At 32.7% G+C, this 15,812-nt stretch overlaps 1 protein-coding gene and 1 long non-coding RNA gene across 2 annotated transcripts; both read left to right on the forward strand.

Moving 5' to 3' along the window:
- The first annotated feature begins 500 nt into the window (after positions 1-500).
- LOC128206189 (uncharacterized) lies at positions 501-2,989 on the forward strand. Its single transcript, XR_008256409.1, has 3 exons — positions 501-621; positions 901-956; positions 1,110-2,989. It is a non-coding gene; the product is annotated as an uncharacterized LOC128206189 (long non-coding RNA).
- A 4,365-nt stretch (positions 2,990-7,354) lies between these two features.
- Positions 7,355-15,568, forward strand: LOC128204687 (tyrosine-protein phosphatase non-receptor type 7-like). Its single transcript, XM_052906085.1, has 11 exons — positions 7,355-7,454; positions 8,115-8,212; positions 8,708-8,866; positions 9,084-9,247; positions 10,030-10,066; positions 10,254-10,357; positions 10,520-10,621; positions 13,081-13,229; positions 14,708-14,843; positions 15,115-15,243; positions 15,416-15,568. Exons 3-11 carry the CDS (start codon positions 8,827-8,829, stop codon positions 15,566-15,568), a joined length of 1,014 nt encoding a protein of 337 aa, XP_052762045.1. The 5' UTR covers positions 7,355-7,454; positions 8,115-8,212; positions 8,708-8,826.
- Positions 15,569-15,812: the final 244 nt, after the last annotated feature.

The raw sequence follows: 15,812 nt of genomic DNA on the forward strand, positions 1-15,812 counted from the left end.
AGTTAAATATATATCTCGCTAGACACCAACCAAAATTGGACTAGATAATAAGTGAACTATAAATGTTTTGTTGTCACAATATGAAATATAATGCAATTGTTGACGCAAAAATACAACTGCTCATTTTATTCTATGCTTGTTATTAATAAAAATGAGACCTACCTGCTATTTAATTGAGAAAATGCTCCTTATTGTGACGTTATGATGGCATATGTTATACCTAGCACCGAGTATGACTTCTTTTGCTGCTTACAGTCAAGCAAACACTTAAAATGTCAGAACATGTGAAATGATATTTTTATAAGTTCACTCTTTCACATCGTTTGTTTATCAAGTTGCAATAATTCGCTTTTTTTAGTAAAACACCAAAATGAAAATCATTTATTAAATATCAGATTCACAATATTGCTTGAAGACCTCCCGCAATGAACTCACTGAGGTGCTACCATCACGAAATGATTGCAATAATGTTTTCGTTTAAAACTATATCTATATTTTAGCTGAGCAGAATCATCCTGAAGAAACAGACAACTTTAAAACTGGTGCACTTACAGGGGGCGTTATTGGTGGTGTAGTAGTGCTAGTGTCTGCTGTAGCTATAACTGTTTTTGTCAAACGAAGGTTTGTCATAATAATGATATGTAGCTATATTAAGCGTTTGAATTTCCCACTTTGTTGATGCCATTCGCTCACATGAGATTTCCATTGATCATGTCCGGTCATATACCTAAATTATCATTTGCAGATATATCAAGTGTTTTTTTTAACTCTATTTTTCCTAAAGTAGATTTTTCTTCTTTTTTATTGTTGAAATTATCGTAAGAAGTTTATACGTTCGATGCTGTTAATTGCAAATGCCACATCCCTATTTCTTCGAACTTGTTTAAAATAACACTTCAGATTATCACGAAAGGAAGCACAAGACTATGAAAACAAGCGAGAGACTACAACTTCTGGTAAAAAATATATTTTATTAGCAATAATTCTTAAAATAGCTAAACAGTAACATCAGTATTTATCACGTCAATAAGCTCGGATGAACATTTTAGAAGCTGTTTTGATTTATCACTTAACACTTTAGTAGAATGCCGTTTTAATAATTGTTATAGGCGGAAATGCAACTCAACCAGGACCATACGAAACATTAAATAGCAGCCGCATGGAGAAAAATGACAGAGATATCTACACCAGGTTGTTCTCGGCAGGACAAGTTAAAATGACGAAAGGTGCAAGCCCTAATAGAACCACAGTAGATCTTTTGAATGTCGTAGGTGATGAAAGAGACAAATCTGGATCGTATGAAATATTAAATGCAACCCTTTTTAAAGAAAATGAGGGAAGTGATACCTACAAAAGGCTTTTCACGACAGGACAAGCTGGAGGAACAGACAATGACAATTCCGAAAATATTTCAATGGATAATCTTACAATAAGTCTGGATTCTCACTCATACGCAAACACGATGATAAGGCAATGACAACATCATCGAGGATATTAAAAAACAAGCCAAAATATGAAATCATAGTTGAAGAAATCACAACACCGTTCAAGAAACGACAACACAGGTCAAGACATAAAACACTATTAGTTTATTGTTTAAGGTGTTTATGTTTTGAAGCACTATAATTTAATTTAAAGAAACACTTATTTTCTGGAACCGAGTATCATACAGTCACAGTGACATTAATTTATATAATAGTGGATTTTTGGTAGATAGCTGTCGACTGTGGCAATATTGTTGAAACTGTTTTTTCCAGATATTCGTAAAGCTTTCGATCTTGTTAATCATGGTATTCTTGTTCCTGAAATACATATGTATCATGTTTTTCGTTCCAGCTATAGGCAATGTGTAAGTTGATGGTGACAAAATCTACATTGCAATATGTCAAAAGTAATGGTACACAAGCAACCGTTATGCAACAATATTCATTTTAATTTATGCTCCGGCTTGCTCGGAGTGTTTGGCATGTGACCTCATTTTCTTCAATTATTTTTCATAGGTTATCATTTGGAAAAAAGATCAGCTAATATAGGTTTCTTTTATTTTTAATTATGTTTTCTTTATTTGTTAACAGTTTTGGTACAATGATGCTTTTTATTATGAAACTCTGTGATCACACAATTTTAAACCTTTATTTTATGAGGTAGACTGTGTGTGATGCTCATAGTTTCAAACAATGACTGCATCGTATCTTTGAAAGTTTTAGGCATTAGGTGCTCTGAATTGTATTCCTCAGTCTGCAGATAGAGTTGAGTTAGAGTAATCATAACAGTACTTGGGGTTTACCTATTCGTTTATTAATATAATTTGTTTTTTTATTAAGTTTCCTCAAGTAATACATGCTTTGATAAGATTTACCTTTTACGATTGTTGGGATTAGGGTGAGGTTTGTGCACGTAAACTGGTTTAAACCCCCAGTAAATTTATAATTTACTGATCGTTCCAAGGCAGTACCTAACAATCCTTGATAAACATACCTAGTTTTTGTTATAAAGTATATATGCACTGTGCTGTTTGTGAAGTTTTGTGCTGTTCTTCCATGTTTCTTATTTGTGATTTTTTTTTTGTGTTCTATGTCTTTGGCGTTTACCCAGTGCCATTAAACCGGGTTGATTTTTTAAACTTGTTTCTGTAGTTTTTCTCAAACGTATTCATATCAATTGTTTAAACTTTTTTGTCAGAACAAATCCTGTATTTACCTCTTGTCTGATGATTCTATACACAATTTAGTATATTTCCCGAATTGAAAATGCTCATATTTTAATGATGAATGTCTGGCAGTTGCAATATGACGATTGCTGGTCATAATAATTGAATGTTTGTGCTGTTTCCATATAAAAATTGTAAATCCAAAAACCAAGTATAGTCCACATTTTGTCACACGTGACTACTTCATTGTTAACAATTTAAGCAAGTACCTTAATGTAGTATCTTTATAAAATAATGTCATTGTTAAAATCACGAGCAGGACAAACTGGTTTACGTACATCAATGTTACTGTGTGTGTGTGTGTGGGGGGGGGGGGGTACGGTTTGTGTGGGTAAGAACCAGCCACCCGGTTACTCAGTATGGTAGATCGCTATTCTAGAGATTCGGCGATTGTGGGTTCGATTTCCACACCGACCCTCTTTTCCCTCAAGTTTTCTTTAGATGATATACAATGTATGCTAAATTGATGACTTCGATCCTACTTGATAATTGGCAAACTTTTTGCAATTGACAATACAGGTTATCATGTAAGTACATTTACTATGTTCATCGAAATACATTTCTTATTAACCCCAAACTAAATTATCAAATTATCTTTACAAATATTTGAACAAATACTGTATACTATGTTTAGGAATGTTTATCAAAACAAGTTCTACTTATGTTACTTCCGTTTTAATGATAACGCATTGGTTAAGGAAAAGAGGAAGGCCGGGGGTTACCGTACCACTCCAAAACGAGTTTAACATACCAAAATACTTATTTGTTTAGTTAGCCCAACCGCATTGTTTAACATTAAAAGTCAATAATCAAATCTTCTGAATTCCTTGATATTTACTTCCTGGTTTGTCACAGCAGAAATATGTATTACAGTAGTGGAAGCCAACTATCGGTGATAAACAAATACTTAATGACCACGAATAATAGTGTGTTTGTTTTCTTTTTTATATCCTAATGTCAATAAAATACATATAGGCAGGTCACAAAATATCTGTGAAAGTCGTGTAAATTTCTATTCAGCTTTTATCAAGCTTATTGTGACCATTTATTTGTTTAACAAATCATTAGTGCAAGGACTGTCGCTAGCGAAACTTAAGTGATGTGTAACATATTTCTATGACATGCTGCTTCGAACTGCAAATACTGAAAATGTTTTTCAAAAACATTTCAGCTGCTTAAACGAATCTTGTAACAAAACAAAAGAGGCGTGGATATGAAATTGCAATAAAAACTATGTAGACGTAATGGTATTGACTGTTTCCGTGCAGACTACAAGTTTGTTTTTACTTTTGTAATCATATATAAACTTTCTTTGTTTTTTAAATGATAAAGTTGAAGACGATCTAGCATGTCTGAAAGTTTATACATTTTTTTAAAAGCACATTGAGTGCATACATCACTGTAACATCGTCTACAGCTTTATATCAAACCCTAAGCCTATCATTACTAAGCGTCTACTTAAAACATGTGTGTCTTGGTAAATCAAGTACCTGTAAATCAGATAATGGTAGAAAGTGTACAAGTAAACTAAATTGATTTACAAAATTCTCCTAAGAAGCTCTCATTTTAACATTGTTTTCTTTGAAATAATTTTATTACGTCTTAAAACTTCATTCCGCTAGATTTGCTAGCCTCAATTATTAGCATGCATGCAAGTTTTATGACGGATTGGCTAAACGAAAGTACACAAGGAAAATTACACAAAATTGAATAAAATACAAAATTGATTAGAATTTGCCAAATTGTAATTGTTTCATGAATATTAAGTGTATGTTGTTTCTTTCATTTTCATTTGATTTTTAATTATTTGCTTTGAATTCGCAAAAGTTCACCTATTGGAACAATAGTTCGTCACAAATAAAACTCTTTAAAGATAACTCATTAGGATTTACACAATATTATGCTGCTTTAAGCCCACATTGTGTAATAATTATGAAGTAAATATGCTAAGGTTTGACGAAGAAAAAAAAACGACATTAAAGGTATCTTATCATAACTTTTTCTAAATTATGCAATGAAAATTTATATACGGCTTAAAAATGCTATAACAAAAACGCCGACATAACATGTACATTGCCCATAATGCATTTGTAATAATTCAAGTGGTCAACATGTATAGTTGTTTGCTTCTTACCCAAGTGACCCCAGAACAGGTTATATAGAGGGAACTGACTGAGCTCAAATAAATAAGTATTAAGCAGCTAGCTTTAGGACCTGTGTCCCGTTGGTGTGTAAGAGTTAAAAACGTTATTATATTACGACAGTACTGTTTGAGTGAATAGAGAGGCTGCGAACACTTAGACGTTTAAGTGGCAATATAGTTTAAGGGTGGTTCATACCTGTACCTATTGGCATCGTTATATTCGCATAAAATAATTTCACTTACTTTCGTATATTTCATTATAATATTGTACAACACACACACACACACCTGGATTATGTTGTGCACAAAATCGTGACAGGATCGATCCGGAGAGCTTACAGGATTCAACAACCTATTCATGTAACGTCTCGTTTATCTTTATTTGCGAAGGGATGTATAAAATGAGACGCTAGACCAAAAAGAAAAATAGCTGTTAGCAGTGATACTATAAATGACCATAATATGACTCCCTGTACTATGAAACATTTTGAGACCTTCCATTATGTACGATAGGCTTACATTAAATAAATAAACGCAAAATCAATCCAGGCTTCTTTTTTTCGCTTGCATGGAGTGCTGTCATTACTAATGAAAAATGTTAAAGCAAATATTTCACGTTTAGGATAGTTGTTTCTTGAACGACATGCTTTAATATTTGAATATTCGGCCAACGTACTCGAATATGTCGTATGTTGTTTGCTAACATTGTCTTTTAAGGTCGATTGTAGGTGACTCTAAGGTCTCGCTACTTCACTAACAGAAACGCACCTTTAATGACACTTAAGAAAACACTCTCTTAAGGCTCTCGTTAAAATAATGATGATATGAGTAGGTTTTTGTACCGTAGGCCAACAAATTCTTAAAGAAAATAAGTCGCAAACATATGAGTTGTAGACTCACTGATATGAACTCGTTCAAACACCCATGTACTGTATAAATGTAAAGTATACAACACGCAGTTTGGAATTGCAATACTGCATGGTTTTGACAATGTTAAACGCCTAAATCTTACTTCCGCATATACTATTACTCTTTGGCGTAGCACTGGGTGGAAAGGTGCCGAGACATTCTCTGAAACAGGTTGGGCATGCCCATTTATTAAACAAAAGTGTTCTGCCCTATCCAATTGTTCACACGGATACATTATTAAAAGTGACAAGAATAATCTTGACGTGATGATACAATCATATGCAGTCTTTTTTTCTTTTTGCCATTGACTGTTTTGACTGTTATAATGATGTTCTAAATATATCAATTTATAAATTGTTGACCTTTAAACCAAAGTATAAAGACATTTTATACCACTATATTTGAGTAAATCCTATTCTTCAAAACAAACAACTGATTTATATCTGATTTTGAATTCAGTTTTTTTGGTATTTCTGATTATTTTACTTCCGTTTCTTTACAGCTAAGCTAACTATTGGTTTCGATAGTCAGTTTAAGTAGCAACAATCTAATGCGCGGTACTGAATGAAGAATGTTTCAGGTGTGTGTTATTTTGAATAATATCTTATGGTTTACTTGAACATGAAAGTATTACTACAATGGATGTCATGTATATACTATTATTTATAATTAATTTCGTGGTTTGTAAAACATGTCCAACTAAATATGGTGGCCGCTGTGAAAATTGCAATACGCAGTCGATTTGTGTTAAGTGCAAAGTAGGATTTTGGGACGTAACTGGGTGTGTGGTTATACATGTTTTAGACCAACGTGTTCGTGTACCCACCATTTTGATTGTATCTCTTGTAAATACGGATATTACGGTACTGAAACTTACTGTGATCGCAATTGCTCTTCTAGTTGCGGTGGCCAACCATGTTACAGCGATGGAACGTGTTTGTGTAAGCCTAATTTTACAGGAAGTACATGTGACTTGTGTGTGGATGGCAAGTATGGAGTTAATTGCTCAATGCAATGTAGCCGAGGTTGTGAGGGAAATAATTGCAGCTCAAGCGATGGATCATGCACCTGTAGTGAATATTATAGTGGTGAACAATGGGAAAACTGTACCGCAGATCGGTTCGCGTAATACTGTTCAAAACCATGTAGTCTTGGTTGTTTAGAGAACACTTGCTCCCCTACTGATGGAAAGTGTGATTGCAAAGTATTTTAAACAGGAAATAAATATGACGTTTGTAAAGACGGGCAGTACGGCGAAAAGAACTGTAATCAGAAATGTTCTTTTGGTTGCAGTAACACATCATGTAATCCTGACGGATCGTCTATATGTAAGCCTGATTTTACTGGAAATTCATGTGACTCTTGTGATGTTGGGAAGTATGGAGCAAACTGCTCTATGAAATGCAGCCGAGGTTGCGAGGGGAACACTTGCAGCTCACAAGACGGAACATGCAGCTGCAGGAGCAATTATAGTGGGGAACAATGTGAAAACTGTACTGCAAGCCGGTATGGTGAAGACTGTTTAAAAACATGTAGTATTCGCTGCTTTACCAGCACTCGCTCATCAACCGATGGGAAGTGTGAGTGTCGAGACCTTTACACAGGAGAAACATGTGAAGTTTGTGTAGATGGGCCTCACGGGGACGGTTGTTTGAATGCATTTGAGATCTATTCTTCCATAATACATATTAAGTAAAGAGCTAATTATATCCTACAATATCTTATGATATCATATAATTTTGATATTTATATATTTTAAGACAAGGAGGTTCGTTTAAGCAATGAACATAAGGCAAACATACATTTATTTTGTTTAAAACACAGACGCTAAGGTAATCATGTGATCTTATTGCATTTCTTATATTTTTTTTTAAATTATACAGTCGAATGAAAATGTGATAATAAAGACACCCTATAACATACCTCGCTTACTGTATTGTTTCTGTAAATTAAAGTCATAAGAAGAACTAAATGTTTTGTAACTATTCGAGAGTTATATCATATGTATTAATTAATCAGAATACATTATGACTAACCTGATGAAATTCAACATGTTCAATTACATATCTATTTAGCAGCAAGGAATGAACAGACAGGAACAGATAAACCAAACATTAATGTGGTTGTCGGTGGGGTACTTGGTGCTGTTCTTGTAGTTGTAATTGTTGTCGTTGCTGTCATCAATCTCAAACGAAGTTATAATGTACAGATAATAATTTATAACAACTTTACAACTTTGGTAACTAAGACATTCATATTTTAAATTAACAAAATAATTCATCTAAAAATATACTAAGTATACAATTATTATTTAAGATTTAATATCATTTTTATCATGTTTGCATTTCAAAGAAATGAGTTATGCTGGAAAAAGCCACGAGGAGCAGAACAGCACGTCGAACAAATATATACACCTCAGCCAGTTGTCTACGCTACAGTGGAGAAAAACAGTAATGCAATATTGTTGTATCTGTGATACCACTTCATCTCATCATAGACATATTTATGTTTTTAAGTTAAGATTTTCATAAACATAATTTAAGAACTTGGTTGGTGTATACTATAATGGAGTCCAGTCGTGGCAATCAGGCAAATCACCCTAACACTTCAGTAACCGAGCACCACTTTGAAACTGGTAAAATAATCAAACGTTGACGTTTGCTGTTTAGCTTCATTATAAAGACAATTAAACGCTGTTAAACATCATTTTTGAGTCAGGGTTCTGGTTAGACAATATAAACCATGTATGTATGTGTGGCCATTTTGATCATGAACCTTGGTGGTGCTTGAACTCAAGACCCTTTTGAGAAGAAGTGGACACCAAATCAGTAGAACAGTTTCAGCCTAGATATGAATGACCTGTTATGTGATAACAAGTATTTTTTGACAACTACATATTCATAAATATATGTTTAATGTATGAGCAACATTTATTTGCCTTAAAGGAAACAAACTAAACGAAGACATATCAAATGGAACTGATCATTCAGGCATCATTCAAGCGAACGTCAAACAAGAAGCAGGGCACAGAGTAAACATACAAACACAACACGTTGAACTGGTGATGACAGACGAAACTATTGAAGATGATGGGCTTGAAATTGGTATACGTTTGAATGCACTATATTTCATCTCATATTGCATTGTCATAAGATATGCTTCATGTTTTTAATGGTTATTATTTTATGTGCGTGTTTATTAATCCAAATTTGGAATGCGTTAAAATGACGAAAACAATAAGTATACACTATAATTGTACAATTTACAATAATTTAAATGTGTACTGTCCACTGTTATAATAATACCATAAACATCTTTCAGACGATGACGACAAAATAGCTCGAACAACTGCAATCAAATTTGAAGAGAAAAGCGGTATATATTACAACAACGCTGATAAAATCAATAATCAAAAGGTCGTTGTCAACAACTTAACGAAATACGTGATCGGGATGAATGACATAGATATTGAAGAAGAATTCGAGGTAAAAACATTTTACCGTTCTTTGTAGTAATAATTACCCACCTTTTTTAGTACGGTTTCCTAATTGTAAACAATGTGAAGTGAATACAATTGTAGAATGAACAAGAGTGTCTGTAATTGAAAAAAAAGACAGATGATATGATAGTACAATATGTTTTGCAGAAATTTCCATACGGCTTGACAAAATCATACGACGACTCCCAAAAGCAAGGAAATATTGAACGGAATAGATATAAAGAAATATATCCGTGTATGTTTTTTTTTCTTTTAGTACTTATCAACGTTAAGATTATTGTTATTCATTATTAATTTGAAATGATAGTTTAAATTCGTCTATATTTAAAAAAAAACTTATCGGAGTATTGTAGTGGCTTTTGGGAAACTATATACATACGTATCAATAGAAAATACTACCAGAACAGAAAGGTTCAAAACTCTGGTTTCAGTTTTAAGTCATGCCCCTTATTGATGAAAAACACATATTCTTCAGGGAAATGTACATTGCTGGATATATTGTAGACTATTCAGACGACGATACAAGGGTCAAGCTTCGCGACCGTGAGACGGACTACATAAATGCTAGTTTCATAGACTAAGTTAGCGTAGTATGTTGGAATTAAGCGTTAAATTAAGATTTAGTGGACGACACAGCTTTCAAATACTATTATTACTATAAAATAATAAGGTACAGAAAAATGTTTTTCTATAATAGCGATCAGACCAGCATTCTTCTGATAAAGAGATGGACATGTACTAAACTCATACAATATATGTTTATTACAGGGTTATAAAAAACAACATGCGTACCTTGCAGCACTAGGTAATACATTCGTCTTCAACTATTTTAATAATGATATTGTTAATAGCTAAACAAATTGATAGTAACATGTCACCAACGTAGTCAGAGAATTACTAACTAAGATAAACTATTTGAGGATACTTATCTAAACGATCTCACAATTAAAGATAAATACTTTAAATATTTTCAGTTGTAATTATACTTGTAGGTCCCATGTCAAAGCAGCTCGAGGATTTCAGTCCATTTTGGCAGATGATATGGCAAAAGAAAGTTGAGGAAATTGTCATGCTGACCAACCTTGTTGAAGATGGGGTAAATACAGTTATATTCACAATACGTACAATTTGTAGATTGTTTGCAATCATATCGTTTTAGTCTTATGATAAGAAAGAATCAATGAGATATACTTTATGTGTTACACCCACCCTCGTTCTATATACACAATTGTAGAAAGACAAGTGCGAGTAATATTGGCCTGGCCTTGGGACAAGTAAAAACTACGGCAAAGTCCATGTTTTATCCCAGAGCGAGGATGAATACACCGAGTTTACGAGGAGAGAATTCACAATTACAAAGGTGTCGTGATTCAAATATGTTTCTATCGTCTTAAATATTCTTTAGTTAAATGACATATTTTATAGCATTTTGTAGACATTCATTTATTGATGAATCTGTTACGTATATGAACAATTTATTTCAATTACGTATAACTTCCTATTAACATTATATTGTACCTAAAACAGATTGGTCTTTATGAAAAACCCTGAATCTACTGAATAATATTCTGTTCACCGGTAGTATTCTATTTTAAATTTTATGACAAGCATTCATCTTATATCTTCCTGCATGATCTGTATAGGAATGATCAATACAATGTACCTTGTCAAGGTCTACAGATTACTTTGTGAGCAATGTTTACACCTCTTTTATTTGAACAAACGATCTTTAACACGAGACCGTATTTATGATTACATTTAGTGACATAAAACACAGGCGCAGTTGTTAAATGCAAATAGGAATTTTCAAATAAATATTTCCTTGTTCAATTTAACTGTCATGCTTGTAGAAAAAAAGTCTGATTTGATTTATGATTTCAAATAAACAGTGATATTAAATTCATAAGTTATGACAAAAATGCGGACGCATTATTTGTTCGCATCGAATTTTGCACTAAAAATGATAAAATCATACACAATTTCAATGTTCGCGTGATTAGAATTTTAAGTTTTGGTTAGACTGCTTCTTTATTAGTTAACAGCGTACCGTACACAAAAATGGTAAATCAAACTTATAGATATTCACAGTCACTCACAACACATACATTTGTACAGATGCAATGGTGTTATATGAAACCCGTTTGAAATTGTATTAGTTGCTGTAATCATTGGAACAATGCATAGGCATTGGAAAGTAGCTGTGCTGTCTTTTTTGGCGGAAATAAACATAATGATACGAGAGGTTTCCAAGAATATCTACAATAACATAACTTCTTTTTTATCAGAAGGCATTTAATGCAAAGATAAAAAAGAATATTTCGACACTTTTTGAGAACTAGATTTTCTTTCTTCGAAAATATCTCAACGATACCATAACGTAAAACCACGACTAGAATTCAACACATTTCTTTAAAGGAACATTTTACGTATAACAAACTTGTTTGTAGACATATTTCGGTTGTTAAATAACACATAATTAATATAGACAAATCTGCAAAATTATTTTCTTATATTCAAAACGCGGTTTGTTTTTATTAAAATCAAGGAATACTTCCTGTAGGACAATATGTTTTGTCAGTATTCGCCGCTTTAACCATTTTTGACATCAAAATATAACTACTGTAGATGTAGAAACTAACTTCCCATGTATGATAATGGATTTCTAAATGGTATATCATTTTTTGTGTATATCACCCTGGCAAAAAAAGATGAATATCTTTAAATTTAACCTTGCAAAGCTCATATAATTTTGTAAAAAATCTAATTTCAATACCATGAATTAGTTTAGAGGAACACATATATTTATGCAAACTGTAGAAGTAAATGTGAATATATGAACTAGCTAAATTGCTTTACAAATATTTATGTGGGTATGATCACTGTACCAACAACATTAAAGTCACGAAAACGTCTTAAGCAACTGGTTTATGAATTCTATTTGTACTATGCACTTTTTTAATATATTTGTTTTTGTTTTAAGGGATAAGCATGTAAAACACGTCGATAGTCAAACACACTTCTCTTTCGCTTGTTATTTTCTTTTTAATATTTAACTTTGAATCATGTTTTTTTTGTTTTGTGAGGACGATCGTATACCTTAAACAGACGTATTAAAGTTTAACCTGGTTATTTCATATGAACAGATAAACCGCACGTCTGCTTTTATTTCGTTTAGTTTTATTTCATGTTTACGATTTTCAGAATTCAAAAACCTTCCTTGTTTATTTGGCACGCAATAAAGTGTACTTCAGTTTCATAAAATACAAGGTCATCGGAGATCGGTGTAGTATTTAAGGCGGAATAAAAACTTTCTTGTTTAATGTTTATGTTTTTTAGTAAAACTATTTTCAAGTTATTACTTTAAATTGAACAACATTTTTATTTTCTAAACAATGCAAAAATGACGTTATTGTTTCAATGCTTATTGAAATACTAGATGTAGAAACAAGCCCTATATCGGTCTTAAGGTAAATTCTTTAAAGGTATGTAGATCAAGGCCCCACAAAAAAGATTAGATTTATACTGTTTGTTTATATATTCTTTGTTTCAATATTGATATCCAACGTAGGTCCTATGATAACAAACATACATTAAACACAGAAAATGATTTCACCACGGAATATGTTAATGTGTACGCAAAAAGTAGTTTTAAACTAAGATGATTGTATGAATTTCAATTATTTAATAAACCAGGCTTTCACAGCCGGTGTATTTATTTGTACTTGAAGATATATGGTACATATAATTCCTTCATAATTTATCATGACACAACTACGGGTAACAAGTATTATTAGTTTTAAGCATTGCTCTATTTCACAGGGAAATGAAACCAGACAGCTTCACCATCTTCATTTTACCTGCTGGCCAGACAAAGATATACCGGATGATGTCACAGGAATAATTGAGTTCAGACAGAGAGTTCCGAACACACCTGACCAATTTGATTGTCCTGTACTTGTTCACTGCAGGTACATTTAGTGCATTTTGTTAGCATATAAAAGTCGCATAACATAAACTCTTCAGATTTCTAAATACAATCACATTGACCTTCAAATGTCGTCTTTGTTTTTAATATTTTTAAAAAATCGAACACGTCACGTGTTTTCAAGAGCTTGAAATATATCAAAACGTTTTGGCGTTACGCCTTCATAATAATATAAATAATCAATCATAGAAAAGAAGTAACGTCAACGTCATACACTGTATAATGACGGTACGTCGTGTAACGGCAAAACGTATAACGTTGATAGAAACAGAATTGCTTGAGATGGTATACAAACATATTAACATTAAAGTATAATGGATCACAGGTCATACAATAGTCTATTAGACCTCTTTTTAACTTTTTTAAAGGAATGTACATTCTTAAAACGCTTTTTTATAGGATCAAAACACAATATTTTCAATTTCTTTTAATGGTGCCATATAGTGATGAAATGATTATCGAGTACAATCGATAAATCGTCGCTGACAATTCTATGTCGGCGACAATCGATAGTGGTTGTCGCTAATGTTACTTCCGGAAACTACGTATTTTTTTTGCTTTGTGATAAAAGTCGAGTAAATATCAATTTTTCTTTCCGGTAAATTATCGTTGAATTCATTTGAACAGGGGAGATCACTCTCTTACACAAATGCGGTGAATGTAAAAACCTTTTGCTTAAAAACTCAAGTTTAAAGCTTAAGTTAAGTTATTAAAGATGGAAATTTACATACTGTTGCAAAAAGCATTAAACATTTCAATGATCATGATTATACTATGTATAAAGAATGTATTCCTTACTGATATTATGAACTTTCGATTATTGTCCGATAGTGAATCGAAATGCTTGGTCCGATTCGATTCGATTACCGAAAGCAAATGGAGTCCGATTTTCAAACACTAGTGCCATATCAAGTGAGCAAAATACATGTTAACGTCTATTTACCGAATAAAATATCAGCGTTTTGTCCAAAAAGCATTTGCGTCTTGACGCAACAGTGTTGCAATATGAGGCAAGGTTCCAGTAGATAAAACATTCTACCTATATAATCAACAATGCATTGTGGAGATTGTTTCTATAAACATATATTTGCAATTCAGTGACCAGAAGGTGAATTTTAGTCACTAGTTTTGGCTTTCTTATTCAACTGTTTCTAATTGAAAAATAAATCACCAGCATTGATTAGATAGATTTGGAAATTTTGAAAAATAAATATGGTCAATTGTGGTTCCTATAAAAATGCTAACCAAATTTAAACAAAACTGTGATAAAACATTTTTTGGGCGTTTGACTACGGTTGATAAGGTTTTGTTATTATACGCATGACTAGTACATTCAACATTGGAATTTATTTATTTTACACAAAAATGGCACTCCTCTAGTCTGTTCATCATTTCTATGAAACAATAAGGCTTGCTCATTTGCATTTACGCATTTCAAACTATTTGTCATTAATCTTTCAGTGCTGGTGTTGGAAGAACAGGAACATACATTGCTCTAGATATTTTGACAAAGGAGGGAGAGAGTGAGGGGTCAATACACATCCCTGGCTGTGTGATTAACATGAGGCTCGATAGGGCTAACATGATACAAACCATGGTGCGTTAGTAGCAAGTTATTATCAGGGGTAATTTAAATGCCCTAGTGGTTTATATAGTGTACTTAGCTCAAGTAATAATAATTGTGATTATAGTAGTATAATCTTTATACGAGTCGTTTAATGTATCCTACATATCCATAACATTTTAAATACAAATGATTTGTATACTATGTATGATGAAAATAGGTTTGCACTTATGTAGTATTATATCGATTGCTTTCGTTGTATTTAATTGTTCTTTAACAAACAGTTGTGCATGTTACTGTCTAGAACCAGTACGAGTTCTTACATAGAGCACTCGTCAGCTCGCTGAGTGATATCAGCAAACCAATTAGAGGAACACATTTTCGCCAGTACATCAATCAGATGGGTGAAGAAGGATTCAATCGACAGTTTCAGGTTTGACTTCATGTCATACGTGTTAATAGTCTAGATATAAATATTCACATTGCATTCTCTTTAACTGTTATAACATTTCATCTTCTTCCTTGATTACTGATTCAGTCAATATTAAAACTAGAAACACGTATGGATGAAAGTATATAATATTTTTTTTTATATGATTATGCAGGAGATGCAAACAGTTTTAGAAAAGCCTCCAGGTTATGAAATGCAGGCCACGGAGAGGAATAACAGAATAAAAGGCGGGAATATACCATTGACAGCCATACCAGGTCGTTTGTTTTTTCGTTGCTCATGTTTCATTCCAGTTGGTGAAACATAGGATAACTCGTTAGAATGAAGCTCTTTTTATTTTTATGTTTATTGTTAAAGATAACTACTAAACATTTCTACATGACCTTTGAATGCTTTTGTTAGGGATTCGTATCTATAGGATGATATACTAAAGTTCCAGTTTTTAGTTGGGTGTTACTGTTCCAATTTACTCACATGTACGAGCCAAGAGGAGTATGACAAACTTAAGTAATTTTCGTATTTTGTGTTGGAGAAGATCTTAGCACACCTGT

This window comes from Mya arenaria, chromosome 10 (genome assembly GCF_026914265.1).
Source record: "Mya arenaria isolate MELC-2E11 chromosome 10, ASM2691426v1".
Classification (NCBI taxonomy): Eukaryota; Metazoa; Mollusca; class Bivalvia; order Myida; family Myidae; genus Mya; species Mya arenaria.

Excerpts from the sequence above, each read along its gene's own strand:
- LOC128204687 (XM_052906085.1), top strand. The coding sequence starts at position 8,827 with ATGACAGACGAAACTATTGAAGATGATGGGCTTGAAATTG. Across the intron at positions 10,622-13,080 it reads GAGAATTCACAATTACAAAG|GGAAATGAAACCAGACAGCT; the intron begins GTGTCGTGATTC and ends TCTATTTCACAG. Across the intron at positions 15,244-15,415 it reads GATTCAATCGACAGTTTCAG|GAGATGCAAACAGTTTTAGA; the intron begins GTTTGACTTCAT and ends ATGATTATGCAG.